General features: G+C 49.1%; 1 protein-coding gene across 9 annotated transcripts in view; it reads left to right on the forward strand.

The window, feature by feature from the left end:
• Positions 1 to 27,631, forward strand: part of EPS15L1 (epidermal growth factor receptor pathway substrate 15 like 1) — a 102,621-nt gene that overhangs the window by 44,292 nt on the left and 30,698 nt on the right. For all 9 annotated transcript variants that reach the window (XM_047776705.1, XM_047776703.1, XM_047776704.1 and 6 more), the window contains 10 exons: positions 2,426 to 2,583; positions 4,906 to 5,062; positions 5,304 to 5,389; positions 8,485 to 8,557; positions 14,957 to 15,118; positions 15,629 to 15,826; positions 17,514 to 17,678; positions 22,752 to 22,875; positions 23,693 to 23,743; positions 25,163 to 25,299. In XM_047776705.1, coding sequence (XP_047632661.1) covers positions 2,426 to 2,583; positions 4,906 to 5,062; positions 5,304 to 5,389; positions 8,485 to 8,557; positions 14,957 to 15,118; positions 15,629 to 15,826; positions 17,514 to 17,678; positions 22,752 to 22,875; positions 23,693 to 23,743; positions 25,163 to 25,299 — 1,311 coding nt within the window. The remainder of the gene's footprint in view (positions 1 to 2,425; positions 2,584 to 4,905; positions 5,063 to 5,303; positions 5,390 to 8,484; positions 8,558 to 14,956; positions 15,119 to 15,628; positions 15,827 to 17,513; positions 17,679 to 22,751; positions 22,876 to 23,692; positions 23,744 to 25,162; positions 25,300 to 27,631) is intronic.

Consider the following 27,631-nt stretch of genomic DNA (forward strand, 5'->3'; position numbering starts at 1 on the left):
GGGTGCCACAGTGACTGTGTGACAGGCCCCTGCCCCATGTGGGGAGACAGACATAAGCAAATTAGTAAATTATGGAAGGTCCACCAGCCATGAGAAAGCAGGACAAGCCCTGGCCTGAAAGTGTCAAGGTGAGGAAGGGGTGAAGCCAGCTGAAGGTCACTGCTGAGGTGACATCTGAGCAAACACCTGAATGATAAGAAGCCACCTGAGAACTAGCACATGGTGAAGGTCTGAAGTGGGAGCACTCGGTGTGTCCTTGAAACAGGAGGAAGGCTGGGGCAGGGTGAGCCAGGGAATGGTGAGGTGCAATTAGAGAAGCAGGGCTGAGGCTGGTTACTTTGACATGTACACACTGCTGTTTTCCAAGAGTCTGCAGCATTCTTGCCGAGAGTTCTTAAGTACCAAGGTTAGGTTAGTGGAGGTGTATGTTACAGGGGAGCAAGTGTGGCTGAAGTTGCTGATAGGTGCAAGTCAGCCAGCCTCATGCTCCACCCCACCCCTGCCATGGTCTGGTGGTTCTCCCCAGATCCCAGGAACATGCTGCTGAGCCCCTGACTAGACCAGTTTTTACTAGTGGCTGCTTTGGGGTCAGAGGTGGTGTGTGTCCCTTTCCCCAGGAGTAGGGGAGCTGGTGGAATCACAGATGTGGGAACGGGCATTTCTGGGGACCCACAAGCTCTGTGCTTTCCCTTCCCACACTTCCCTTACCCCCAGGTCAGTGATGCCTTACCTGGGGTCCGTCGAGGGCCCCCTAGTCCTGCCCTCATGGCCAGGTATGGGATGAAGCCTCTTCTAGCCACCAGGGTCTGTTCCCATTGACTAGAGGCCTGCAGCTGCTAAGGTGACCTTACACCCAGCCCTTTCCAGGAGACCTCGCTCTAAGGGAAAGGTTGTCCAGTGTTGGCATCAGGTTCTTGTTGCCAGCACACCCCAAGACCCCAGAAATAAAGCAGTGAGCATCTGGACACTTTCATCCCAGAGTTGTAATTTGTTTGGACCCATGGGACCCAGAAACCCTTCTTCCCCTCAGCTCAGCTTGTCTGCCCACTGCTGCTGCTTCTGTAGCTATCTCGGAGTCAGTCGGTTAGTTTGCTCCAGGCTCTTGACTGAAAGACAGCAAGCCTTGTCTTCATTAGAGCTCCTTTGTTGCCTCTTTACATCTCCATCGACCTGTTCCGTGACAGACCCTGAGGTGGCTTGGAAAATTCCCATAATGTGACAGGTGAAACGCTCTCTGAATTCTTGCTGCCTGAGCCCTGGCAGTTAGAATCTGGTTCCTAAACTCTAATAAATTTTTTGATTAATCCTAGTTGTCCTAAATCTTTCTATTCCTTACCTGAAACCCTGAGTAGCGTGTCGTCCCTTTCTTCCCAAACTTGCTTTCTGGATTCCTGCTCATATCTGGAACCTGCTGGCTTTAGGTGACAAGAGAGACCTGGTCAGAAGAAGCAGATGAGGGGAAACGTCTCTAGAAAAGGGGGCAGAGATGCTGTGAAACATGGAGCAGTGAGAGCCCCCGATGGTTAGAAGTGAAACCCAGAATAAGCAGTTGAAGGGGCCCGGCTGCCTCCAGATTGGAGGCGGCCCTGGTAGACCTGGCATTGGCCTTTCTTAAGTAGCACTTGGACAGGTGGTGAGAGAGGTCACACATGCAAAGTCACATCAAGTTGCTGGGCTCTCAGCTTTGTCTGCCAGAGCAGGGCTCTTGCAGGTGGTGTGCATGCTACCCAGGCCCGGGCTCCCCAGTCAGCGTTACAGGTCCCCGAAAGCCCACCTGTCCTGTGGGTACAGTTTTCACATCAGCCTCACCCACTGCCCATCAGTGCCTTGTGTGTACTGATACCTCACATGGGTCTGCTGAGCCGCAGGGAGGGGGGTCAGGGTCAGAGAAGGATGAGGGATATAAAGACCCAGCAGGTCCATCTGCCAATAGCCCTCTCATCCCTGTTGCAGGATCCTGAAGTGTGAGCCCTGAGAATGCCCCTGGCAGTTGCAGAGAAGATGTGCAGGTGGGAGACAGAAGGCCAGGAAGGCAGGCATGGGCACTGGGCTGGTTCTCAGGACATAGTCCTTGCAAAGTGAGCGTGCTCGAAGCCCCCTCCTGAAGGGTGATCACAAGCTTGCTTTTGTGTCCCAGGCAGCAAGGATAGACGGATACTGGCAGGTGGACCCTCTGGGTCTTTACATCCCTCTCAGGACAAAGATTGAGGGCACCGTGATGGGTGGACAGAGGCGTTGTATTAGACTGACCAAGGCAGTATCCCCCTCTCTGAGCTTTAGTTTCCCCACTTACAGAACAGGGATCCTGTCTGCCCTCTCAGCTCGTGAAGGGTTTTCTGCTAAAACGAGCACGAAACACTTGAATAGCGTGCATTTGTAGGTGATGAGCAGCTTGAGGATTAACTGTTGTGAAAAACCCTTTCAGCCAACAGTAAACTGGGTGGTGCCGGTGGCGGACAAGATGCGATTTGATGAGATATTCCTGAAGACCGACCTGGACCTGGATGGCTATGTGAGTGGCCAGGAGGTGAAGGAGATCTTCATGCACTCAGGCCTCACCCAGAACCTTCTAGCACACATATGGTAAGGGCAGATGGGTGGACATCTACTGCTCAGTGTTCAGGGCCTCGTGGTGTGGAGGTAATGGCTGTGGGTGGCTCACCCTTTGAGTGAGACTTGCTGTGTGCAGGTCTGGAGGGGGTAAGAGGATGGGAGGGGGCTGCTGTCAGGGCTGAGTGTAAAGGGCATGGAATACAGGTCAGTTCACTCTCCTTCAGCAGGAAGCTCTCCTGTTTTGTCCCTCTGGGGAGCTCTGGGGCCATCTGCTTGGGTGGCTGGGACAAGTGCTTACTGGTGGTTATGCACCCTTCAGCCCAGCCAGTGGGGATGCAGGTGCTCGGCCCTGCCCTTGTGGAGGTGTGGGGCGGGGGGTGGGGAGAATATGCCACCCTGGGCATCAGGGATGTGGCCACATCCCCTTCAGGCCCTGCCCCATGAAGGCCAGTGATTCGACTGGTGGGGAGGGTGAGATTCCGGTCTGCACCTCAGGGAGCCAGCCTCACTCCCACTTTCTTCCAGGGTTGGCATGCAGTCTTCATGGCACTGAGCAGGCTCCTTTTGTACCTGGCCAGTGGTGACAGTCACCTCCTAGCTTTCTCCCCAGAGTCCCGGGCATTGGAGGGCTTCACTTGGGAGTTGTGAGGATTTCCATATAATTCTGGAGGGCTGAACCCCTCCAAGTGGAGCTGTGAAATTTAGCACGTTTCTGAGTGACTTGGAGAAATAACTGTCCTTAGCGAAAATTTAGAGATGGCCATGTTGTGAGGTGAGGCCCCAACTGAGAAAAATGGGCTGTCCCTTCTCATGGGGCACACGATACCTTGTCAGTCACCAAAAGGACTAGAGGAGGCCTGGCCCTGTGATTACTTGGGGGCAGTCTCTATCAGGCCCTTCAGATCCAGTGCCCCTTTTATCATCCTGAAATGGGTGTGCATGGAATTCAAATTACACTCTGATCGTGATGTAACTTATGACATATATTCCAACCAGTAAGTGGCATGATGACATGTAAATGACATAATGAAATCACAAATATGCTTGGAGTAAAAGAAGGTGCTCAGAAAACATTGCTTACAGGGAGCAGAGGGAATGGACAGAAAGAGTGAGGTCTTGAAGAACCACTGGGAAAGCGAAAGGACAGTCGAGGTTTGTTGGTATGTGGCCATGGGAAAGGGGCGTAACTGAACTGGAGGTAACATGCCAAGAAGGGTCAGAGGGAGAGAACAAGGATGGAGGTTGGCCCCTCACCCTGTCATTCGACATGGTGTCACAACAAGCACAACAACGCTGCCATAGTTGGGGACAGAGAACCCCCACATGTGGGCCTGGAAGCCCCTGCTCCTTCAGAGATGGGGAAGCAGGGACAGGCAGGAGAGAAGAGGCTGCAGCCAAGAGCCGCTGTGGGCGGGGTGTGGCAGAACTGGCCCTCGCGGGCAGACCCAGGAGAAGTAGTTGCATTCAAAAGTGTCACTCTTGCCCTCCAGCCCTAACAAGAACAGAGAGGTTTCTAAATTGGCCTTTAATAGAGACATTTCAAGGGATCTCTCCCAGCCCTGTCTCTCACAGTGTTTGGGCCTGAGTTTGTTAAACTTTTCCAGCTCTTTGCTCTGCATTAGGACAGGGTTTCATTGTTCTCAAGGCGGCTGTGTGCCGTGGGAAAGACTGTGTGTTGAGGGAACAGGGTGAGTGAAGGGATGACATTTTCACAGATGGTGGAGATCTTGTTCTTGCTGCATGAGGCTTCTTTTCCCTTAACGGCTGGCTCTCGGTGACTGGGGAGTCCCAGAGCTTACTTATGTGCTGCCTTGCCCATCTGCCAGGACACCAGAAGGCCACAAGGGCAGGGGCACCTTAACACTGGGGGACCGTTCCCTGTGTTGTGTGACCATGCCTGGCTTTCCAGGCCCTGTCCCCTCATAATGACCACCCCAAATCCTGCTTTTCATCCCCATTTAAAACCAGTGTCCCAGGCCGTTCAGATAAGATAAAGCTGCAGGAACCAACTAAAGATCTGTGTGTGAACACAGTCCCAGCTTTCACTTACACCAGAATGTGAATCTCAGTCCATTGCCTGTATGCCATCAGGAGCCAGCTGCATCTCTCCTAGCTGCTGGGAGGGTTTCCCAAGGGACCAGCTCCTTGACCCGTGGGTGGGGCTTGGCAGTTTTCCAGCCCTGACATGGTGGTGGGGCGGGACTGCTCCATGAGAGGGGTTTGTCAGTAGAAAAGAAGCTGCAGCTGTGACCTATTGTTTTTATCATTGTGGTTGTCCATTTTTTAAAAGTGTGGGTTCTGTGTAGTTGGAACAGATTGTGATGTGTAATTAGCATCCAATGTTTCTCCCAGGGCCCTGGCCGATACGAGGCAAACGGGAAAGTTAAGCAAAGACCAATTCGCATTAGCTATGTATTTCATTCAGCAGAAGGTCAGTAAAGGCATCGACCCCCCTCAAGTCCTCTCGCCAGACATGGTCCCGCCCTCAGAGAGAGGCACTCCCATCCCGGTGAGTAGCTGCTGGCCCCCACTCCGGGCCACCCCTGTCGTGCTTGTGTTGCTTCCCGCACCCCGCCACCAGGTGGCGCTGGCAGTCCTTGTTGGGGGTGTGTGTCTGGGCTGCCCAGATGGCTCCCAGGCTTGGGGCTGGAGATGGATGATTTTATCCCTCAGTTCTAAGACCTGATAGCCCTGCTGTGCACTGAGGTCAGCTTGCCAATTTGTAATTCTGTGTCTGAACTTGGTTCTAGGACAGTTCAACTTCTCTTGGATCTGGGGAGTTTACCGGTGTGAAGGAACTTGATGATATCAGTCAAGAGATCGCCCAGTTACAAAGGTATGTTAAAGTATCTCCTTCCTCTCAGATTCCCAGTCTCTATCACAGGATGCTATTGGAAGTAGCAGAGGCTTGTGAACCAGGTGACAGGTTGACCGTCACAAGTTTGTTCAGCAGAAACAAGGACTCAGATTCTCCTGAATTCCTTAGTGACTGGTGAGCTTGACTCATGACATCCTCAGTGGGAGCTGCTGTGAGCCATGAGGTCTCAGGCATGTTGTTGCTGGGCGGCCACAGGGCCCCCACCCCCACCCCCTCCTCAGGAGGGCCCTGTTATCTCCAAACACATAAAGTGTCTGAGTCTCAGATGGTGAGATCATGGCTTAGGACCAACAGCTAAACTCTGTGAGAGACGCTTTGTGTCCAGGTTTCTGTCTTCATTCCCAGTGCCGACTGTCTTGGTTCTCCCACCTGTGAACAGGGTTTTGGATGGGGTGTCTGTACTCTCAGAGTCTGGTGTGAAAGAATACATCTACTTCCTATTGCCCCTGTGATCTTCTTCAAAGCAGCATCCTCTTCCAGTTGATTCTGAGGGAGGTGGGCTCTCCCTACTTCGGAGAACCAAGGGTGGGAAGAAGGGCCAGAGGCACCCTGCCCTTCACAGGAAAGGGAGTGTTTCTTGACCAGGAATGAAAACAGCATTGCTTTGCCAGAGCAGGCTGGATCTGATCCCACTCACAGTTGGATGTCCCGTGGGTGTGGTTTGTGCCCTTAGTGGAGCAGAGTCTTGAGATTTAAAGGCAGCACAGATGTCATGAGAGACCAGTTAGATGGGTGGCCACAAAGCCTCAGCCTTGGCCACCTGCTGACACCAGACTCTGCTTCATGCTCAGCCCAGAGGATGGCTCTCATTTTGTCACTGCCCCCCTGGGCCATATTTCCAAACTAGAGATCAGTACTTGCAGTGTGGCAATGCTGAGAGGGTCTATGAGGATGGCAGGCCAGTGTCTAAGAGCCTGGGTGGGCCTGTTAATTAGGACTGCAGGTGGAGGAGGGAGGGGACCCTGTAAGACAATAGTTGGGGTTTTGGAAGGGACATTGGTGTCTGAATCCGAGTCAGGCCACGGCTGCCTCTTCACAGCCGTGCAGCTCCTGGCAGCCCAGAGTGTTTCCCTGTGAAAGCGAGAGGCAAGCATGCAGAAAGCTGGGCCTGGGTGGCTTTGAGAGTGACCTTCAGGCCCATTGCTTGGGGTGTGGCAAAACATGCCCACCCCCGCCTTGAGATGTGACCCGATTATAATGGGCTGAGTCTACAGAGGATGTATTACTAGGTAGTTCTTTCTTTTTTTGTCAATTAAAAAGTTTTTTTCTTTGGCCATAGTATGCAGTGGCTTGATGTGGGATCTCGGTTCCCAGACCAGGGATTGAACCCAGGCTGCAGTGGTGAAGATGTCAAGTCCTAACTCTGAGACCACCAGGGAACTCCCCATTAGTTAGTTCTTAGACTTGCAGAAATGAATGTGCAGAGGTTCATAGCTGTTCGTATCTGGCCCAGCCTATAGGGAGTCTTATTGTTGAGCAAGTGCTGGGTTCCTGGCAGGGAAGGCAGGGTCTGTTGGCCACACAGTGTTCCTGCTTCTGAGGCAGCCCCTTGAGGCACAACAGAAGTGTCTTAGTGTGTTCAGACTGTAACAAACTATCACAAACTCATGGGCTTAAATGGCAAACACGTACTTCTCCCCAGCCTGGAGGCTGAAAGTCCAGGGAGAGGTGCAAGCAGGTCCAGTGTCTGGTGGAGCCCAATTCCTAGTTCATAGCCAGCACCATCTCGCTGTGTTCTCACATGGTGGAAGGGCAAGGAGCAATCTGGGGTCTCTTACGGGGGCACTAAGCCCATTGATGGAGGCTCCACCTTCATGACCTGATCCCCTCCCAGAGGCCCCACATCCACATACCATCATATTGGGGGTTAGGGTTTCAACACATGAATTTGGCAGTTCAGTCTCCAAAGAGGAGAGCAAGGCTGGTGGCTGCCTTGGGGAGCGTTTGCAGCTGAGGAGACAGACAGACAGGCAGGGCCCCATCGAGTGCCCGGTATGCACAGTGGCCAGCCACAGCCTCCTGTGAGGGAGTAGCCAGGGGAAGTCCCGGGGGCCAGAGACCCCTCGTTGCCACTTCTGGCTGCCAGCCCTCTGGACTCCCCACCCTACTTTGCATCACTCTGAGCGTCTCACCGTGGCTCTTCCAGCTGAACTTTGCCTTCCTGTTTCCATTGACTAATGTCCTTCCATCACATTTTCTATTCACAGGCCACATTCCTCAGAGTCCTTCCCTGGTCATTCTGTGTGGGACCCTCCCCACCCCCTTTCCTTACCCCACTGCATTTCCCTTTGCGGCACTTAGGTTGAAAGCATTTGTGTGTCAATGTGTTGCCTGTCTCTCTCACTGGCCTCTGAACTCCTTGAAGGCAGGGGCTTTCTCCATGTGTCTTCATGTCCTCAGTACTTGGCGCTTCTGATCAGTTGACACTCATCATTGGGAGCGAATGAACATAGATTTAGAGAATGTATTCATTTTCTCTTGCTGTGTAGGGAATGGCTTAAAACAATGCACATTTACTGGTGCATAGCTCTATAGATCAGGAGTCTGGGTGGGGCCACTGGGCTCCCTGCTCAGGGCTTCACAAGGCCGATTTCAAGGTGTTGGCCCAATGGGAGGGTAATCTCGTTCCTTACAGCTGGGAGTCTGAGGTCTCCTTTCTGTGCTGTGTGTCCGGGAGCTCTTTCTGCTCTGAGAGGCTGCCCCATGCCTCCTCTCTCGTGACCTCTCATCTTCAAAGTCAGCAGGGGCACATCCAGCTCTTCTTTTGCCCTGAGCCCTGCTCTGACACCTTCTTGCTTTAAAAGACTCTCTCGGCCACATTGGGAGTGAAGCCTCACTGCATCCACAGGTCCCACCCACACTTGAAGGGTGGGTTATATAGGGCAGAAGGTCACCAGGGGTCATTCCTAGACTTCTGCCCCCACCGACAGGGGTCAGCCTGGGTGGGTCAATGTGGGACGAATGGGATTGAGTCCTGAGAATTTGGGAAACTTGGGAGGGACAGTCAACTTATTCACCCTATCTGTGCTTTCTTGAACTATTTTTAAACACAGAGAGAAATACTCACTGGAACAAGACATTAGAGAAAAGGAGGAGGCAATCAGACAGAAAACCAATGAAGTACAGGTAAGAACATGGCTTACTGGTGGGATCGACCTTATGTCAGATGCAGGGCGCAGGGAGTTCCCGTCATTGGTGGTGGAGCAGGACAAAGAGGGCAGCAGTGTATTTGTTGGAAACTTGAGCTGTTGGGGGCTTCCAAGTGATTTTTTTTTTTTTTTGAGTTGCCTATAGTCATAGACAGTGGATTTTTTTTTTTTTTGAGATATGTAATTCATGTAACATGAAACTCACTATACTGAAATGTACAGTTCAGTGATTTTAGCATATTATGTTGCTTAACCACCTGCTCTGTTCAGTTCCAGAACATTCCCATCACCCCTAAAGGAAAGCCCATCCCCATTAGCAGTCACTTTCCATTTCCCCTTCCCCAGCCCCTGACAACCACTAATCTACTTTCTGTCTCTATAGATTTGTTTCTTCTGGACATTTCACATAAAGGGAATCATACAGCATTTAGCTTTTTGTGTCTGGTTTCTTTCACTCAGCCTGAACTTTGGAGGTTCAGACAGTGACCCCTAACCTGTTCTCAGGACAATCCTGCTTGGAAAGTCTCCTTGTGGGTGGTGGTGATGGCAGACCCTGGAGGTCTGACTGCTGGGGCTCAAACCTGCCTCTTCTAGGCAGCTGTGTGACCTTGGGCAAGTTACTTAACATCTCTGGGCCTTGTGTGTTGTTGGTGATGAGTGTTCTAATGTCCTGGGCAGTGGGCTGGAGTATGGAGGGACCTGGCACATGCTCAGTGCTTACCCGTTGTCGGGGCAGAGGTGAGGCTGTGCCAGAAGCAAATGGTCAGTGCCTGGGAGCTACTCCCTTGAAGAAAGATCAGTCCTTGAGATATCTGAGGTCTGAATGAATTGAGAAAGCTCTGCCATTTTGAGAAAGCTCAATCATCTGTAGGGCCTTGAGAGCAAGGCTGAGCCATGCCACTGGGCCGATGATCTCTGCGTGGGGGCTTCGAGTGCTCTGAGCTCAGGGCTGGGGAAGAGGAGCAGTGCTGAGCAGTCACCACTCCCACCCACCACGTTGCTCAGCCTCCAGGCCTCCACACCTTCCTGCCTGGCTTCAAGGATCAGTGCATGGACTGTGTTTGGCTCAGGGCGAAGAGCAGTGTCTGACTGCAGTGTGCACCATGAGAGTGGCTGGTTCTTTCTGGGCCATCTCCTAGGACAGGGACCTGAGCCAGGCCAGGGGAAGCAGCACCTGACTCGGGCTTATGGGGTGCTGGGTGGCCCTCTTCCTCCTTCCCTGGGCCTGTCCATGAGGGGGTGGAGGATTCTGTGAGACACCCAGTGGATGGACAGCACCCAATGCTGCCCCACAACGTGCAGGCAACTCCTCTCTTATAGCTTCTCACTGTCTGCACGTTGGTATTGAGGACTGGGGCTTAGATGATCCCCTGGAATGTTTTGAATCAGAAGGCAGGGCCCATCCTTCCTCTGCCATTAAGTGTGTTTGTTTTTCATTTTTTGTTTTTTTCTGAAATGAGCTGCCTTGTTTATAAGACCACAGGTGAAGTGACTGTTTTTCTGGATATGTGTGTTCATCCTGCTGTTTTATTTTTACCTCAGCCCTAAGATTTCCACCTATGTCCTAGAACTGACCCCTTAGACATAGTTTTGCACCACCTATTTTGCCTTACCTTCCGTCCTTTTGGCTGTTTGGTGTGGCAGAGCTGGCCACATCTTCCCTCTCACCTTGGCCTTGGCCTGGCTGGCCACACAGATGCCTAGGCAAGCAGTTCTCCCTCCCATTGTGTCTGGGTTACTCTGAATGAGCTCTGGTTTGCATTCCTGTGCCTGGGGAGCTGGGTGCTGTGATGTCCTTCAGCTACGAGGGAAACCAGTACCAGGTCTCTGGAGCCTACTCCTGGGTGATTCTGAGAAAGCCATTGGATCTTTGCAGAGACCTGCTCTGATGTCGGGAGGGGTTGTCCACTCTGGTCTGTGGCTTGGCAAGGCGCCCCCGGAACCCTTGCTGCTGGGTCCTGATGGTGCACTCCTGCAGCCTTTGAGCTGATGGGGTCCCTGTTTGACCCGACAGCCCCCTAGAGCTGGAGGGAGCCCATTGCCAGCCAGACCAGCCCCTCTTCCATGGGAGCTCATTTGTACTCAGGCCAGGGTGGGGCCCTGCTGCAATGTGATGGCAGCTCCTTGGTCTGGGACAGAACGCTATGTGTTGTTTAAAGTTTCCCTATGCAGCCAGGTTTGCTTTGGTTCCTGCTGCCTCTTCCCAAGCGGGTCTGGCTGAGAGGTCATGTGCCACACCCGCCAGCTCAGGCTGCAGGTCAGGGAGGAGGCCTCAGTCCTCAGGTCAATTTGTGTTTGGTTGTGAGCAGTGGGAGCTTCAGCCCCTTAGGCCTGCTTTTACCCAGCCTGCCCTGGAGATCTCTCCTTTTCCAAGGCTACCATCCTAGTGAGAACCTGCAGCATCTTTGCCTGGTTTATTGTTTTGTTTTTGTAACAACAGCTTTACTGAGATATAATTCACATACCATACAGTTCATCCCTTTGAAGTGTATAATTCAGTGGTTTTTAGTATATGCACAGAGTTATACAGCTGTCACCACTGTCAGTCACAGAACATTTTCATCTCTCCAAAAAGAAACCCCATGCCCGTTAGCAGTGCCTATTCCATCATCAGCCAGGCCCTGGCAACCAGTAATCTACTTTCTCTGGATCTGCCTGTCCTGAACATTTCATATAAGTGGGACAATAGATTATAAGGCCTCTGTGTCTGGCCTCCTTCACTCAGCTTAGTTTTCAAGGTTCATTCATGTTGGCATGTATCAGTGCTTCATTCCTGTTTATGGCTGAGTAATATTTCAGTGTATGGCTGGATCACATTTTATTCATCTGTTCATTAGTTGATGGCTGTTTGCGCTTTTCTACTTTTAAGCTGTTGCAAATAATGCCACCATGACTATTAACATGCAAGTTAATAGACTTGCCAGACCGTTTTCTGAAGTGGCTACACCATTTTACATTATCACCAGCAATGCACAAGGGTTCCAGTTTCTCTACATCCTCACCAACACTTGATGTATCCCTTTTTTTATTATGGCCTTCCTAGGGGGTGTGGAGTGGCATCTCGTTGCCCCAGTTGCTTTCCCTCACGATGATGAGTGGCTTTTCCTGTGCTTATTGGCCATTTGTGTATCTTCTTTGGAGAAAAGTCAACTCAGATCCTTGCCCATTTTTAAATTGGGCTATTCGTCTTTTTATAGCTGAGTTGTAAAGTGTTCTTTATATTTTCTAGATAAATTCTCTTATCAAATGTATGATTTGCAAATATTATAGTCTATCTTTTGGTTGTTTTTAAACTTTCTTTCTTTTTTTTGCTTTTTAGGGCCACACTTGCAGTATATGGAGGCTCCCAGGCTGGGGGTCGAATTGGTGCTGTAGTCACTGGACTATACTACAGCCCCAGCAACATCAGATCCGAGCCGCGTTTGCGACTAACTCCACAGCTCATGGCAACGCTGGATCCTTAACCCACTGAGCGAGGCCAGGGATCAAACCCGTAACCTCATGGTTCCTAGTCGGGTTTGTTTCCGCTGTGCTATGACGGGAACTCCTCTTTTCACTTTCTTGATGGTTGTCCTCTTTTAATTTTTTGGCCACACCTGTAGCATGTGGAAGTTCCCGGGCCAGGGATAGAAACTGTGCCACAGCAACAACCTATACCAAATTCTTAACCATTAGGATACCAGGGAATTCCTTGATGGTTGTCCGTTGAAGCACAAAAGTTTTAAATTTTGGTGAAGTCCAGTTTATTCCATTTTTTTGCTCTTGCTTTTGGTGTCATAACTAAGAGCCCGTTGCCAAATCCAAGGTCACAAAGATTTATCTCACATTTTCTTCTGCGAGTTTTGTAGTTTTAGCTATTACATTTAGGTGTTTGAGCCATTTTGAGTGAATTTTTATATATTGTGTGAGGTCAGGTCGAACTTCATTGTTCTGCACATGGATAGCCAGTTGTCCCAGAACCACTTTTTTTTTTTTTTTTTTGCTTTTTAGGACCACACCCGCTGCATGTGGAGGTTCCTAGGCTAGGGGTTGAATTGGAGCTATAGCTGCTGGCCTACATCACAGCCACGCAACAGCAGATCCGAGCCGTGTCTTTGAACTACACCGCAGTTCACATCAACGCTGGATCCTTAACCCACTGAGCGAGGCCATGGATAGAAGCCACATCCTCATGGTTACTAGTTGGGTTCGTTACCGCTGAGCCACAACGGAAACTCCCCAGAACCATTTCTTAAAGAGACTGTTCCTTCTCCCATTGATGGTCTTGGCACCCTTTTCAAGAATCAACTGGTCATAGACATGTGGGTTTATTTCTGGACTCTCACCTCTATCTCATTGCTTCCTGTTTCTTTTTATGCCAGTATCACTCTGTCTTGATTACTATTTTGTCATAAGTTTTCAAATTGAAAAGGGTGAGTCTTCCAACTTTATATTTCTTGAGATTGTTTTGGCTATCCTGGATCCCTTGTGTTTCCTCATGAATTTTGGAATCCGCTTGTCAGAGCCAGCAGGCATTCCATTGGGGGTTGCTCTGAGTCTGTAGGTTGTCTGGGCTTTTTTTTTTTTTTTTTCTTTTTCTGTCTTCTCTTTGCTCAGATACCTCCCCTGCTCTGACTGCAGCACTCTTCCTAACCGAGGCTGGCAGGCTGTCTTCCTGTGGGTTTCCATGGCTCCTTCTCCATTATGGAGTGAGGCCCAGATTCCCTGACATCCCAAGCACTCTGCTCTGGGCCTGACCTCCTCCTTCCTTCGGCTCCCCCTCCCCCATCACCTGTCCTTCCCTCAGATGTGGCAAACCCATGTCCCTACACTGCCACTGCCCCGCTTGCAAACATTCAGTGTCATGTTCCCCAAACTGTTAGACTTGAAATCCTCTCCTTAAATTAAATGTCGGGGGCAAGGAGACTGGGGACCAGAGAACCCACCCCCCAGAATAACTTAAGAGGTGTATTCTGGCTATCAGGAGAGAGCTATGACTTTTTTGTCCTCAAAGCAGGGAGAGAGAGACCCCGCACCTCTTTTGGGTTTTCTTCTAAGATGACATTAGCCACCGGCAGCCCAGGCCAGCTCTGGAGATTGGACTCACCACTCTGACCTCCCTGACCCCTCAGCAGTGCCCTCAAGTCCACCCCTTCCTTTGATTCCCACAGCCACTGCCTCGCCTGGGCTGCCTTCACCTCTCCCCTGACCCCAGCCTGAGTCCCCTCCCCACTGCTTCCTCTGTGGGCCTCATGGCCACACCCTCCTCTCCCATCCTGTCTCTGCTTTAGTCATCTATCTTATAGGTAGATAAGACATTCTGTCACATTCTGGTGGAAAATCAAAGATAGAGAGGCCTCCTGCCCTCCCTGTGCCTCCAGAGGGGGTCCAGCTGCTCCCATGGAGCCTCCTAGAAAGGTTGCATGTGTGCAAGGAGAGACATCTGCATATTCTCCCCTTTCTGTTTGCACAATTGCTAGTGTGCAATGCGTGTGCACTCTCTGCCACGTGCCTTGTTCATTTCACGTTGTAACTCAGTGCAGTGTCCCTGTGGATGTTCTTTGCTGCAAGTCCCGCAACCCACATATGGAACTTTGCATTGTTGGCAGCTTTTGCTATCACAGCATTGCCATCCACCCCTAGAAGCCTTTCCCTGCAAGTCCAGTAGTCGAGTCCTAGCATATGCGCATTGGCTATCTTGACAGAGATGGCCTGCTTGGAGCTTTAGCAGTTGAGAACCATTATGCCTTTCTCTGTGTTCAGATATCCGCAGGGGCTTCCTGCTGCAAAAGCCAGAGCTGCCCCTTTGGCATGGCCTCTGGGGCACGGCCTCTGGGGCTCTCGCCCCTCTTTCCTATGATCCACCTGGAGCCGGACACCCCCTGCTCTTGAGGGTCCTCTGTTTCCCCATCTGCTCTTCACATTCCTGGCTCCTTTCCTCACTGCTGCCTGCTTGTCCTTTGGTCCCATCAAAGTGGTGCTCCATGGGGTTCTTCTTCTCCCACGTAGCATCAGTCCAGTCTCTGCAGGCCTCCTGCAGCAGTGACCAACAGCACGCATGAGATCCATTCATCTCAGTTCATTTGTGTCTGAGTGATGGCTGTTTGCTCCCACCCCTGACCACTGAAGAGCTCTTCTAGCCCCGGACCCAGCCCCTCACCTGTTACCTGGCCTCTCTTAGGCCATCAGTAAATATTTCCTGAGGGACTTAGTGAGAGATTCAGCTGGGGCTGCCACACTGAGATGTGTGTGGTGTTCCTGATGGTGTGTTCAGGATGCCAGTCCCAGGGAGGTTCTGGATGACATCTCAAGGGCTCCAGCCCAGCCTGGGACCATGTTACCTTGGATGTACCCTGTTTTAATGAGTCTCAAGTAAATCGATGCCACCCTTTCCCAGGAATTACAAAATGATTTAGATCGGGAAACAAGCAGTTTGCAAGAGCTTGAAGCTCAGAAACAAGACGCCCAAGACCGCCTGGACGAAATGGACCAGCAGAAGGCCAAGCTCCGAGACATGTTGAGCGACGTCAGGCAGAAGTGCCAGGACGAGACCCAGATGGTGAGTTCCCCTGTGCCTATCACAGGGAGGAGTGCCTCACAGGCTTCCCTGAGCTCACCCTGACTTTGAATCAGGGCTAGGACATCCTACGGGTTTAATAGAGAAGCTGAATGTATCATTTGGAAAGTGCCCAGGCGTATGTGGCCTGACCTGTCTCCTCCACCATGTCATGTGTATAAGCATGAACCCGTGTATGGACACCCCACCCTGTCTGGTGACCCACAGCACCCCTCTCTTCCCTCCCCTGGTGGCTTTGCTATTTGGTACAGTCCAGGGAGGTTGTAGCCTCAGCACGTTGTAAACTCCTTACATCCCTGTCTGAGGCCTCTTGTGGGAATGTTCAGCCTCGAGGGAAAGGCAGATGGTATGTGCTTGTCCTAGGTGTGAAGAGGGGTCCCTGTGAGGAAGCCAGGCTCTGGCTTTCAGGCTGCTCTCCACCTTCGTGGGTCAGCTCATTTCAAGAACACAAACCAGAATTCTTCCTGGAAGTGTTGTTTCATCTCATTTCAGATTTCCTCGCTGAAGACGCAGATTCAGTCTCAGGAATCCGACCTTAAGTCGCAGGAAGATGACCTGAACCGGGCCAAATCTGAGCTGAACCGACTGCAGCAGGAGGAAACACAGCTGGAGCAGAGCATTCAGGCTGGGAAAGTTCAACTGGAAACCATCATCAAGTCCCTAAAATCCACACAAGATGAAATCAACCAGGTATCTCCATGGGTGCAGGGCCTCCACCCCTGGCCAGGGATGCTTCTGGGGTCTTCTGCCCACTGGGGTGTCTGCCATGAGCAGAGCAGTCACGGAGGTGTGTGCAACCAGTGGTCCCAGTTGTTTGCACTGCAGTACATGTTTCCTTTCCTCTCACCTACCTCGTTTATGTTAGGTTCTCTGCTCAGAAGACTTTCTTTGGCCTGAAGGTGAAATTCTGAGGGTGTCTCAGCAGGTGTTCCACATCATGTTGGCCTTGGTTGGCGGCGGCCCCTTTGCCTTACTAGCCTTCTACTTCCCTGCCTGAGTGCACATTATTTCTGAGGAGTAGGGGGTGCTGGGTGAGGACATTAAGTTAACTCCTTTGGAGAGAGCCTTGGGTTCAAGAAGTGCTCTTCCCAGCCTGGTCCTTGCACAGGTGAAAGGGACAGAGTCCAAGACATGGTCCAGCACCTTTCTGTCCCCGTGCCATTTGAAAACTGTCACACCGAGAAGGCCCCATCCTCTAAGGAGCATTGCCCCATGGGGCCTCATCCAGGCAGCCTTCCCTGTCCTGCTCTCGTATGAAGGCCTTGAGGCCTGCATCCACTGCCCACCAGCAGAGGGAGGGCTATTTTCCTGCTCCCCTGTATATAATAGCCAAAGGCCTCCTTCCTGGCCCTTTGGTGTCCCATCTGCAGAGTGGGGGGTGATATTTGATCTTGCACCCTGCAAATCCTCTCCCTTGCCCTGCCTTGAAAAACTCTTCCCTAAGACCTATCAGGGAGTTCAGGCCTTTTGAGTATGAGCCACCCGGTACTCCTTACATGGCCCTTGCAATAAATGTTTTCTCTCCAAACTCCAGAAAAAAGAAAAGAAAAGAAAAAAGCATATTCGTGCTTCCTTTCTTGATTGCATCAGTCTCTTTGCTCTTTTTGCCAGTTTACAGGCAAAAGTTAATTACAAACATGAAACACTCAGGGATTTAATACCATTTGTTGTGCTTTACTGTAAGATTATCTTAAATCTTTTCCCTCCTAGCCTTCAGAGTTAATAAAATATAGATAGGAGCTAAGACATAAATGTATGTTAGCAATAATAATAACGATAATAAAAACAATAGCTGCTGTTTATTAAGGTCCACCCTGCCAGACACTGCAAGAGGTGTTTTAGCTATGGTTTCTAGCGCTCCGTTTTGGAGAAGAGGAAACAGAGAGGTTAGGTCCCCAGCCTGAGGTCACACAGTGTGTACAGAGCAGTTAAGATAATGCCAGGGTCTGTCTGACATCAATGATTGCCTTCCTTTCCCAGCCCTTACATGCCTTCTCCAGGAATAGGGAGGAGTAAGTGGGGTAATGAAAATCCCATAAAGGAAAACGACTGGTGAATATCACTTTGAATAGATTGTGAATCTGGATTTTGTCCAATTCCAGTGCATTCCGAACCAACAAATGTCTGTTTGAACACTTGCCTTTGTCAGGGATCAGGGATACAAAGAGGCTGCCGGGAGCAGCCCGCAGGATCTCATCTTGGTTTACGAGCGATCTCACTTCTCGTAAACAAAGCAGCAGGAAGTGTCTACTCTGTAGGTGCATAGTTCAGTTACTGGTGTGAATCATCCAGAGTTGGATGTCAGGAGAAAAAAATGTGTCACCTGATACCTTTCCCCTAAACCATACTTGATGCCGGCGATGTCTTTATTGTACAGGCAAGAAGCAAGCTTTCGCAGCTGCATGAAAGCCACCAGGAAGCCCAGCGGAGTCTGGAGCAGTGTGACCAGGCGCTCGACGGGGCCCATGGAGCCAGCCTGACCAACCTAGCAGACCTGAGCGAGGGCGTCTCCTTGACAGAGAGGGGCGGTTTTGGAGCCATGGTAAAGGTTGAATAAACGTATTCCCGTTCTAGGATTAGGTCCCATGCTGGGATCAGAGAATACCCCGCCTGCTGGATCCAGCACTTGCCAGCCTTAATTCAATCCAAGTGCAGGGTGATTCTTGTTTTTGCTGCTGCCTTGCGTGTCCCCACTGGTCCCGCAGCCCGGTGTACTCCTTTCTGGTGTCCAGGACAAAGTCAAGGATAGACCTAAATCCTTTGTAAAACCGGTTTTTAAAGACCTCCATCTGTAGGCCAACCACCTAAATTTGGAGGGTTTCCGAGGCTTAACCAAAATTGAATCATCTCTCACAGATTGTGAAAAACCCACATTCTACTAATTGGGAGGCCAAAAGAGTGTGTGTGTGTGTGTGTGCGTGTGTGTGTTTTCACAAGGAGCACTTGTAAAGTAAATGTGTAGGTAAAGCTCAAGGAAAATGACAGTCAGCCCTCCTGGGGTATTGCTGTGTCACCTGTGAATTGGCCTGTCTCCTAAAACTTTGGTTATGTTTGCCACTTCAGCATTTTGGTCCAAACCTCGTGACTCTGGTGGTCCTGGTGCAGGTCTGAGGGCCTGTTGGCCTGTTAGGTTTCTGCAGGCCCTCAGGCTGCTGACATCCCACAGGTGTTAACTTTGTCCTCTGTTTCTGCAGAGTCTGCTGTTGCAAATTGTGCTGATTCTAATTTGTTTTGGCTGATGAAGGCATCTCTGTGCCATTGAGGGAGCCAGTGGGATGCTGGTGGTCTGGGCGGTTTCCCCGTGCTCTGCTCCCAGGGCCTTTCACAGCACACCCTGTGCTGCCGTCTCTATTCCAGGGCTCCTCCTCTGAGCCCTCCTCCTGCTCCTGGCCCTGTTTGCTTCGTGGATTCCTTCCCCTCTCTGTAATAATTCAGCCTCTCTGTCTCTCTTAATGTGAAACTCGGCTTTCTGCTCATTTCTTGACGTGTTTCTTTTCTCAGTAGCCAGGTCCTCAGCCCTAAGAATTTATGGGGGAGCTCATGCTTTCTTCTCTGGCTCGCTTAGAAGACACTGTTGGTGTTCTCATCTGTCTCCTGTCTCTGGCCCTCAGTACCTCCCTCTGCCATTCACACATTCCTTTCCTTGCGGAATTGTAAACGAATGAATTCCTTATCCGCTCCTAGGCCCACGGTCAGCTTTATCATCTAAGTGGAGATTACGAACATCTTTCATGAGCTGCGTGAGGCAGAATTTCCTGCTCGGCTGCCCGGCTGTCTCAGTGTGCATTTCAGTTTCATAGCCCTTCTCTTTCTTGTCCCATCTGTCACTGGTACCCTTGCACAGCTCTCGGCTTGCCCAGTTCTGTCTTAGTTCATGGAACAGCTCACTCTCAAACACCCTTGTAGTTAGCAGTCATATGGTGGTTTTCAAGCAGCCAGGAATTCTTTCCCCCCCACCGCCCCCAACAGATTTTTTACCTTTATTTTTATTCATCTTGTAAGCAGGGCAAAGTTTACATGAGAGTCAATTCATCTTGAAATGTTGACGTCAGATCTGTTATGTAGAAACTTGCAACCAGTGTCTGAAAGAAAAACTATATTTATCTTGTTGTACAAATACAGTTTTTAAAGCACTTTTTGGTTTGTTTCCATTTTTTAATAAACAATTTGAAGAGGGCTTTTTGTTTACTCCTGGACATTTCAAGACCCCTGTGGAGGAGAGGGACTTCTCTTCTCTTGGGGGGGATAAAAATGAGGGGTTTGGTTTCCTGAGAACAGTGTGACTACAGAGGTAAATCTAGAACTTTCTAAGTCTGGGCAGTCCTGCTAAACTTACTAAGTTTAGTGTTAGGTTCACCTAGTTTTGCTTTGTAAGACATCAGGGTTCTTAAAGCCATGTTTATTTCTTGTCTCTCATTCGCTGATAAGAATACCATCCTCTTGGCCTTGAAGTCAGCACTCAACCAGCCTGTCTGCTAGAGAGAAGGTTAATAAATCACCCCAGACTTCAGCCTCAGAATACATCAGGAAAGATGGGGTTGTCTGTCACATCCAGCCTCTGGCGTGCTTGAACCAGTTTTATTACCTCTCTAGAGCTGATTATTAAATAGGAATTTAGTAAGCTGTTGTTCAAATTTGGTAACTTGAAAATCAGTCCAATGGGATATTTACACCATGAGAATTGGCCGAAGCTACCAGTCAGGGCTTTTTTTTAATCAGAGGGCTGGTTCACAGCGCACCACTGCCCAGCACCCATCTAAAGAGAAGGAATGTTACAGAATATCATGTTGATGCCCTTTCAGAGGTGTCCTGTCTATTTCCTAAGAAATGCAAAACTTAAGACTGGTCACGAAACTCATTGTTCAAGGTATTCTCGCTCTGCCAGGGGACATGTCATTCACCTCGTGCTTGTTGATCACCCCGTGCTGCCCTGTGTCCCCCAAGTTGGCAGATGGCTCCTGTTCTCAGTGGTAGGTGGTCAGTGGATGAGTGGAGTTTGACAGCACCCCTGTACTAGGGGAAATCTAGTTTTCTGCTCTGTATCTGTGAACTGGAATCTGAACCACATGTGGTTACTTTAACCACATGAATCCTGTGGGGGGGGGGGGGGGGGGGGGGCTTCTGATGCTTCCCCTTAGAAGTGCAGGGAGCAGTTGCTGCCTCAGGCAGTTTCTCCAGAGAGAGGATTTGCAGACCTGACTTTTGCTTCAAGGGCTTGTGGCCGGAGACCCCAGAGTCATCCTCTTCTCTGCCATTGTCCACTGTTATTTGTCAGTCTTCCAAATGACAATTGAAAACAGTAAAAAAAAAAAAAAAAAACAGAAACCAAACAACCAATTTGTATGTCAATGCTAATTAAAAACTAAATAGAAGCTTCCATTCTAAGGCCAAGTTGTCATTCTTAACTCACTACTTCATCCGGGTTGTTCATCATGTCTTTCTGTTCTTTTGGAACAGATATGTTCCTTGCCCCATGACGCAGTGCCAGAGGTTTGTTTTCCACGCTGGCCTCCTGGCTTCCTTAAGATTAGGACTTTTCTGTCACATTGATTCATGTCTCAGAATCCCGAGTGCTTGCTGGCTGGGGCTTCTCAAAGTAGTTAGTCCCCACAGTGTCCCTACCGAGTCCACATGCTGCTGCCAGACGCAGTGCTTGCACACATCGATACTTTCTTGCCCAAGAAATGGCTTGGTTTCCCCACCTTGGGAAGCCCTGTGGTTGAAGGCTCCAGGTAATCTTTCTCAGGTAAAGAGAATCATTCCATATTCATCACAGAGCTGGGGCGTTGGTCTGTCCTTTCGAAGCCCGTGGCTTCCTGTTAGCCTAGTACCTCTGAGACCCATCCTGCTCCCTGAAGTCAGCCAGCCCAGAGGGTAGGAGCCTCATCAAGAATCTGCCTTTGGCACCTTTGATGTCATTGCCTGGTAACCATCATCTGTATTTTCACAGAAGCTCTGTAATCATTTGATTTTGTCAGTTGGAATAAGGGCTGAGTTTGCTAGCCCTGCAGATGCTGACACATTTGCCAGCCTCACTGAGGATGTTGTGCTTTTTACTATCATAGTGAAACCTTCATGTTTTCACTGAGGGTGTGTCTTTATTAACCAAAATAGCTTGGTGTTTCTAAACCAAGTGCACCGTTCCCGTGTATATTGTGAAGCCTCCCCGCTCCCCCCTTTCAGGTCATTTTCCGCTATAAAAACTTGCTCTTCAAAAGCAGGTTTTTTTTTTTTTTTCCCCCTCTGATTTAAATAAACTTGTTTGTTTCTAGAGATAAGTATTTTTTTAAAAAAATGCAAAATGCTGGGTATGCTCTAGTAGTTCTAACTGCATAAGCACTCATTTCCTCTCAGGATGTAAATAGCTAGCATGTTACTTGGTGTGGAAACGGCATTTTTTAAAATGCCCACGTAGGTGCATGCTCTCTGAGAAGTAGTCGAAGGAGGCAGACCTTTGAACAAGGCCTCTAGTTGCAGTTGTTGGGTGGCTCGTTACATTTTTCTTTCTGACATTTACAAAAATAATGATTTTTCTCTGACTCAGTGATTTTTAAAAAAAATTTCTCATTGCAGTAAAAGACATAGTGTCAAGCTTACCATCGTCACCATTTTTAAGTATATAGTTCAGTAGAGTTAAGTACATTCACATGGTAGACTGAGCTCCAGAACTTTTTTGTACCCATTAAAGACCAGCTCCCTTTCCTTCCTCCCTCAACCCTGCACGCACCCACTATTCTGCTCTCTGTCTCTGTGAAGTTGATGGCTCTGGGGACCTCATATAAGTAGAATTACACAGTGTTTGTCTTTTTGTGATGGGCTTCTTTCACTCAGCATAATGTCTTTAGGGTTCATTCATGCTGTGTGTGTCAGAATTTCCTTCCTTTTTAAAGCTGAATAGTAATTCTGTTGTATGTATGTACCACATTTTGGTTATTCATTCTTCCATCAGTGGACACTTGCATTACTTCCACTCAATGATTTTGAAATAAACTTTCATTTTATTTTTTAAAAATTTTAAAAAATTTTTTGGCTTTTTAGGGCTGCTCCCATGGCATATGGAGGTTCCCAGGCTAGGAGTCTAATCAGAGCTATTGCCTCCAGCCTCCGCCAGAGCCACAGCAATGCCAGATCCGAGCTGTGTCTGGGACCTACACCACAGCTCACGGCAACGCCAGATCCGAGCTCTGTCTGGGACCTACACCACAGCTCACGGCAACGCCAGATCCTTAACACACTGAGCGAGGCCAGGGATCGAACCCACATCTCAGGGATCCTAGTCGGGTTCGTTAACTACTGAGCCACAATGGAAACTCCTCAACTTTCATTTTAGAAGACTTGGAGAAAAGTTGCAAAGGTAGTACAGAGTTCCCATAGGCCCTGCACCCAGCTTCCCCTATTATTAACATCTTGTGGTACATTTGTCACAACTCATGCACCATTATCAACGGATTATTATTAACTGAAGTCCATCTTTTCTTGATCGTCTATTGAAAAAAAAGAAATCATTTTCCTTAGGGTCACACCACTTATACGAGTTTGATATAGAGTTCTGTATTTTGCTTAATTTAAATCTGAAATAATTAAATCCCTGTCCTGTCTCTTCACAAAATTATAGGACGATCCTTTCAAAAATAAAGCCTTGTTATTTAGCAACAACGCCCAGGAATTGAATCCAGATCCTTTCCAGGCAGAAGACCCCTTCAAATCTGACCCATTTAAAGGAGCCGATCCCTTCAAAGGTATCTCACTTGGCACCCACTTTCTCATTGAAAGGCTGTCTGTTTTGTGCTCTTTAGGGTTGTCCAGTGACCAGAACAGGTAGGAGATACCACCCTCTGACATGGGGGAGGAAGGGGCTTTTTTGAGCCTAATGGGCCTCTGGAGTTTTTCACCTCACCCAGTCAACTGGAGAGCTGCGGTGTTGGGGTAGGGGTGGGAAGAGCTCCAAGCTCACTGCAATAGGTCCATGTTCAAGGGCGGCTTGCTTGGACCTGAGTCTCTACGTGCTTCAGTGCCTGTCCACCTTGTGGGACTGATAAGATAATCAGGCATAGTAATGACCGTGAAACTAGTAAACAGCAGATCCCCACATAAATGTTGGAAGTCCTAGTGTGGTGAGTTTACCCAGGGCCACACACAAGTCAAATAACTAAGAAGAATTCTAGAGACATTTCCTAAGTTTCTCCATTTTTTTGCAGAGCAAACTAGTATTTCCAGGAAAGCTATCTGTACTTTTCTGAGAAAAATGCCCAGGCAGGGAGAGGGCAATGGGCGTGGCTTTCCAGTTTCAGGCTTGGAGTGAAAGCACCTTAGGTCTGAGAGATGAATCAGGCAGATTTACTAACTCATCACTGCTCCAGGGCTGAGGACACGGGCAGCCCCTGGGGTCCTGGAGTGCTGGGCCCATGTTGAGCAGCCAGCAATACTTTTCACTTGGTCCTAGTCGTCCTAGCCATGACAGACTGCCTCAGCCTGTGGTTGCCCCTGCTTTCCCACTTAGCTGCACCAAAGTCATTTCTACCACAGAGCTGAATGTTCCTCTCTCCTCTAATCCAGGTGACCCATTCCAGAGTGACCCCTTTGCAGAACAACAGACGGCGTCAACAGGTAAAAAGAAGAGCCTTTGTTAAACGTTTTGTGAGCTGGTCCTCAGCATATTCCTGTTGCTAGTTCAGGGTGAGGGAAATGGAAAAACCCCTTCCAGCTTCCTGTGCCAGGTCAGTTTCTGAAGGAACTTCCACTGTCCCTCCCTTTTGCAGCCCAGTGCCCCTTCTTGCCAACATGTGGCGTGGTGAGAAGCAGAACTGGAGTAAAGGCTCCTGGGAGGGAGCCAGACAATTGTTGGGACACTCAGTCAGTGTTATGCCCTCTTATGTCACCAGTGGCTGCATCAGGGTGTCCTGTGTGGTACCCACATGTGGTGGCACTTCTGCCCACACATACCAGGGGTGGTGGTGGAGTAGACGGGGAAGGACAGCATCGTGTTGCACAAAAGTCTGGTACCTTGTCCCCTCCAGGTGGTGACGACTTGCCCTCCTTTAGTCACCAGGCCACACCCCACATCCAAGGAGAATGCCCTCAGGGTGTGGTGTTGGGCTCATGCTGCTCATGTTGGGCGCTTTTCCCCTGTTATTTATTTTTCTCTATTGAGATGAAATTCACATAACACAAAATTAACAAGCTCACATAACACAGATTAATCATTTTATTTTTATTTTTATTTTTTTGTCTTTTTTGCTATTTCTTGGGCCACTGCCATGGCATATGGAGGTTCCCAGGCTAGGGGTTGAATCGGAGCTGCAGCCACCAGCCTATGCCAGAGCCACAGCAACTCGGGATCTGAGCCACATCTGCAACCTACACCACAGCTCACGGCAACGCTGGATCATCAACCCACTGAGCAAGGGCAGGGACCGAACCCGCAACCTCATGGTTCCCAGTTGGACCCGTTAACCACTGCGCCACGACAGGAACTCCCAGATTAACCATTTTAAAGTGCACGTTTCAGTGGCATTTAGTCCGTTCCTGGTGCTGTGCAGCCCCCACCTCTGTCTAGCTCCAGAACGTTTCCCTCACCCCAAAAGGAGGCCCGTCTCCATGGGCAGTCTCCCTGATCCCACCCCTACCCCAGCCCCTGGCAGCCACTGATCCGCTTTCTGTCTTTATGGATTTCCCCACATTGTTCGTTGATGTTTTTAAAATCAGTGTTATCGAGAGGTATAATTCACACATAACAAAACGCACCAATTTTCAGTGTCTAATGGAATGAATTTTGACAGATGCGTATAGTGGTGTGTGAGAGACAGCATTTCCATTTATCCCAAAAGGGTCCCTGGTGCTCCCCTTCCCCCCACCGCCCCCAGGTCTCTGGCATCCTGCTTTCTGTCACTGTGGTTTTTGCCTTTTCTAGAATTTCATGTAAATGGCCTCCAGCACTTAAGTGTTCTTTTATTTTTGGGTTCTTTCACTAAGCGTAATGTTTATTAATGGAGCACTTTTTCCTTCTTTTTCCAAAACACCTTGTAGATCCTTTTGGAGGGGATCCTTTCAAAGAAAGCGACCCGTTCCGTGGCTCTGCCCCCGATGACTTCTTTAAGAAACAGACAAAGAATGACCCATTTACCTCAGACCCATTCACGAAAAACCCTTCCTTGCCTTCAAAGGTGAGTGACCCCGGGAAGGCTGCCTTCGGTGCTGCCCCTGTGTGCACTCTGCGGGTATGAAAGCAGGGCCTCCGTTGCTCAGATTGTGCTAAGCCTGACCAGTGAGGGCCGTTTGAGGCCAGGCGGCTCCCCAGGAGCTGGCTTGTGAGACAAGCCTCGGTGTAGCACGGTGACTGTTTCTGTTGGTCCCAGCAGAGGCTTGTCCCATGAAGCAGGTGTCAGACCCAGCAGTCCAGTGAGCCCAAGGCAGGGCAGGCTGTGTCCTGAACAGCCCCTTTACTGCAGCTCCAGCCCACCTGCTGGGTTCTCCCCCCATCACCCCCATTGCCACCCTGACTCTCAACAAAGACAAAACAGAGCACCACACATTCCCACAGACCTCCCCAGCCGCCACATGACTTCCCCTGCCAGTGGCCTTGGCGTCAGCCTGGCTTAGTGGGTCCTGGCCATGCCAGGAGGAAGGCCAGACCCACAGCCTGACTGCACTTAGTATGCCTCTCGTCCCCCAGCAAGTAGGAAAGCAAGTGTTTTGCACAGTAGGCCTAACAGACTGGTTTCAGTTGGTGTCAGTGAGGATTTAAAAAGTGACTTTGTGATAAAATAGAGAAACTTCTAAGTGAGGGCAGTGTATAGTCTTCCTTCATGTTCTAGGTTGCATTTCTGTCCCTGCCTTACCCATTCCCTGGTGTTTCACTTCTCCACAGACCTACTGGTCTGCAGCACTATCCCCAGAGCTCCTTGAAGGCAGAGATTAACCTGAAACATTGCTGTCTGTGAGCCGTGTCGTGGGATCCGCCCTTTCATTCTTAGTGTTGTGGTCTGTTCTCACCCTGTATTTATCAATTTTATTGAGCTTTTCCAGGAGCCAACTTTTGGCTGTGCTAATTTTCTCTCTTGTTTGTTTTCTCTTTCACTGATTTCTGCTCTTTATTATTTCCTTCCTCCTACTTATTTTGGGTTGGTTAGGACTTTGCTCTTCTGTTTCTAACTTCTTAAGATCCAACCTTAGGTCATTGATCTTAATCTTCCTTTCTAGTATTAAGTATTTAAAGCTATGCATTTCTCTCTTTTTTTCCTTTTTAAAGTTTTATTGAAGTATAGTTGATTTATAGTGTTGTGGTCATTTCAGCTGCACAACAAAGTGATTCAGTTTTATATATATATAAATATATATATATATACACACACACACACATCCATTCTATTTCAGATTCTTTTTCTGTATAGACCATCACAGACCATTGGGTAGAGTTCCCTGTGCTACAGCAGGTCCCCATTGGGTATCCATGTCTCTCGATGTGATGCTTTAGCTGCATTCCACACATTTTGATATGTTGTATCTTCATTATCATTCAGTTTGAGATATTTTCTAATTTCCCTTGTGATTGCTCTGTTGAACTAGGGATTAAAGTGTTTTGTTTCAGAGTTCCCTTTGTGGCTCAGCGGGTTAAGAACCCCAACTAGCATCCATGAGGATACGGGTTCGATCCCTGGCCCTGCTCAGTGGGTTAAGGATCTGGAGTTGCCGTGAGCTGTGGTGTAGGTTGCAGACGCAGCTCGGATCCTGTGTTGCTATGGTTCTGGTGTAGGCCGGTGCCTGCAGCTCCGATTCAACCCCTAGCCTGGAGACCTCCATATGCTGCTGGTGCGGCCCTAGAAAAGGCAAAAAGACAAAAAAAAAAAAAGAATAAGGTGTATTGTTTCGTTCCCAGATACTTTTTGTCCCCCCAGGTATTTTATAATATTGATTTCTAATTAAATGTCATTACCAGAGAACATATTTTGTATGTTTCCAGTCATTTTAGATTTACTGAGACTTGTTTTGTGGTCTCTGTTGGTAAACATACTGTGTACACTTGAGAAGAATGTCTATTTGCTGTCGTTGGATGTAATGTATTGTAAATGCTGGTTAGGTCAAGGTGTTGTTCTCATCATCTTTCTCCCCCCACCCTTTTAAAAAATTGAGGTATAGTTGATTTACAGTGTTGTGTTAGTTTCTGGTGTATAACACAGTAATTAGGCTTTATGTATATCTTTGAATTCTTTTCCGTTATGGTTTATTACAGGACCAATCATCTGTTTTTACAGTTTTTGTTAGTTCTACCAATTGCCGAGAGAGGGATGTTAAAATCTTCTACATTTGTGGAATTGTCCATATCCTCTTTCATTCTGTCAGGTTTTACTTTGTATATTTTGAAGTTTCGTCAGGTGCTACACATTGATGATTGTTGTATCATCCTGATGCAGTGACCTTTTTCATTATAAAAGTTTCCTTTTCCCTCTGGTGATAATCTTTGTCCAATCTATTTTTTATCACATATTAAAATAGCCA

Source organism: Phacochoerus africanus, chromosome 4, assembly GCF_016906955.1.
Source record: "Phacochoerus africanus isolate WHEZ1 chromosome 4, ROS_Pafr_v1, whole genome shotgun sequence".
NCBI classification, from domain to species: Eukaryota; Metazoa; Chordata; class Mammalia; order Artiodactyla; family Suidae; genus Phacochoerus; species Phacochoerus africanus.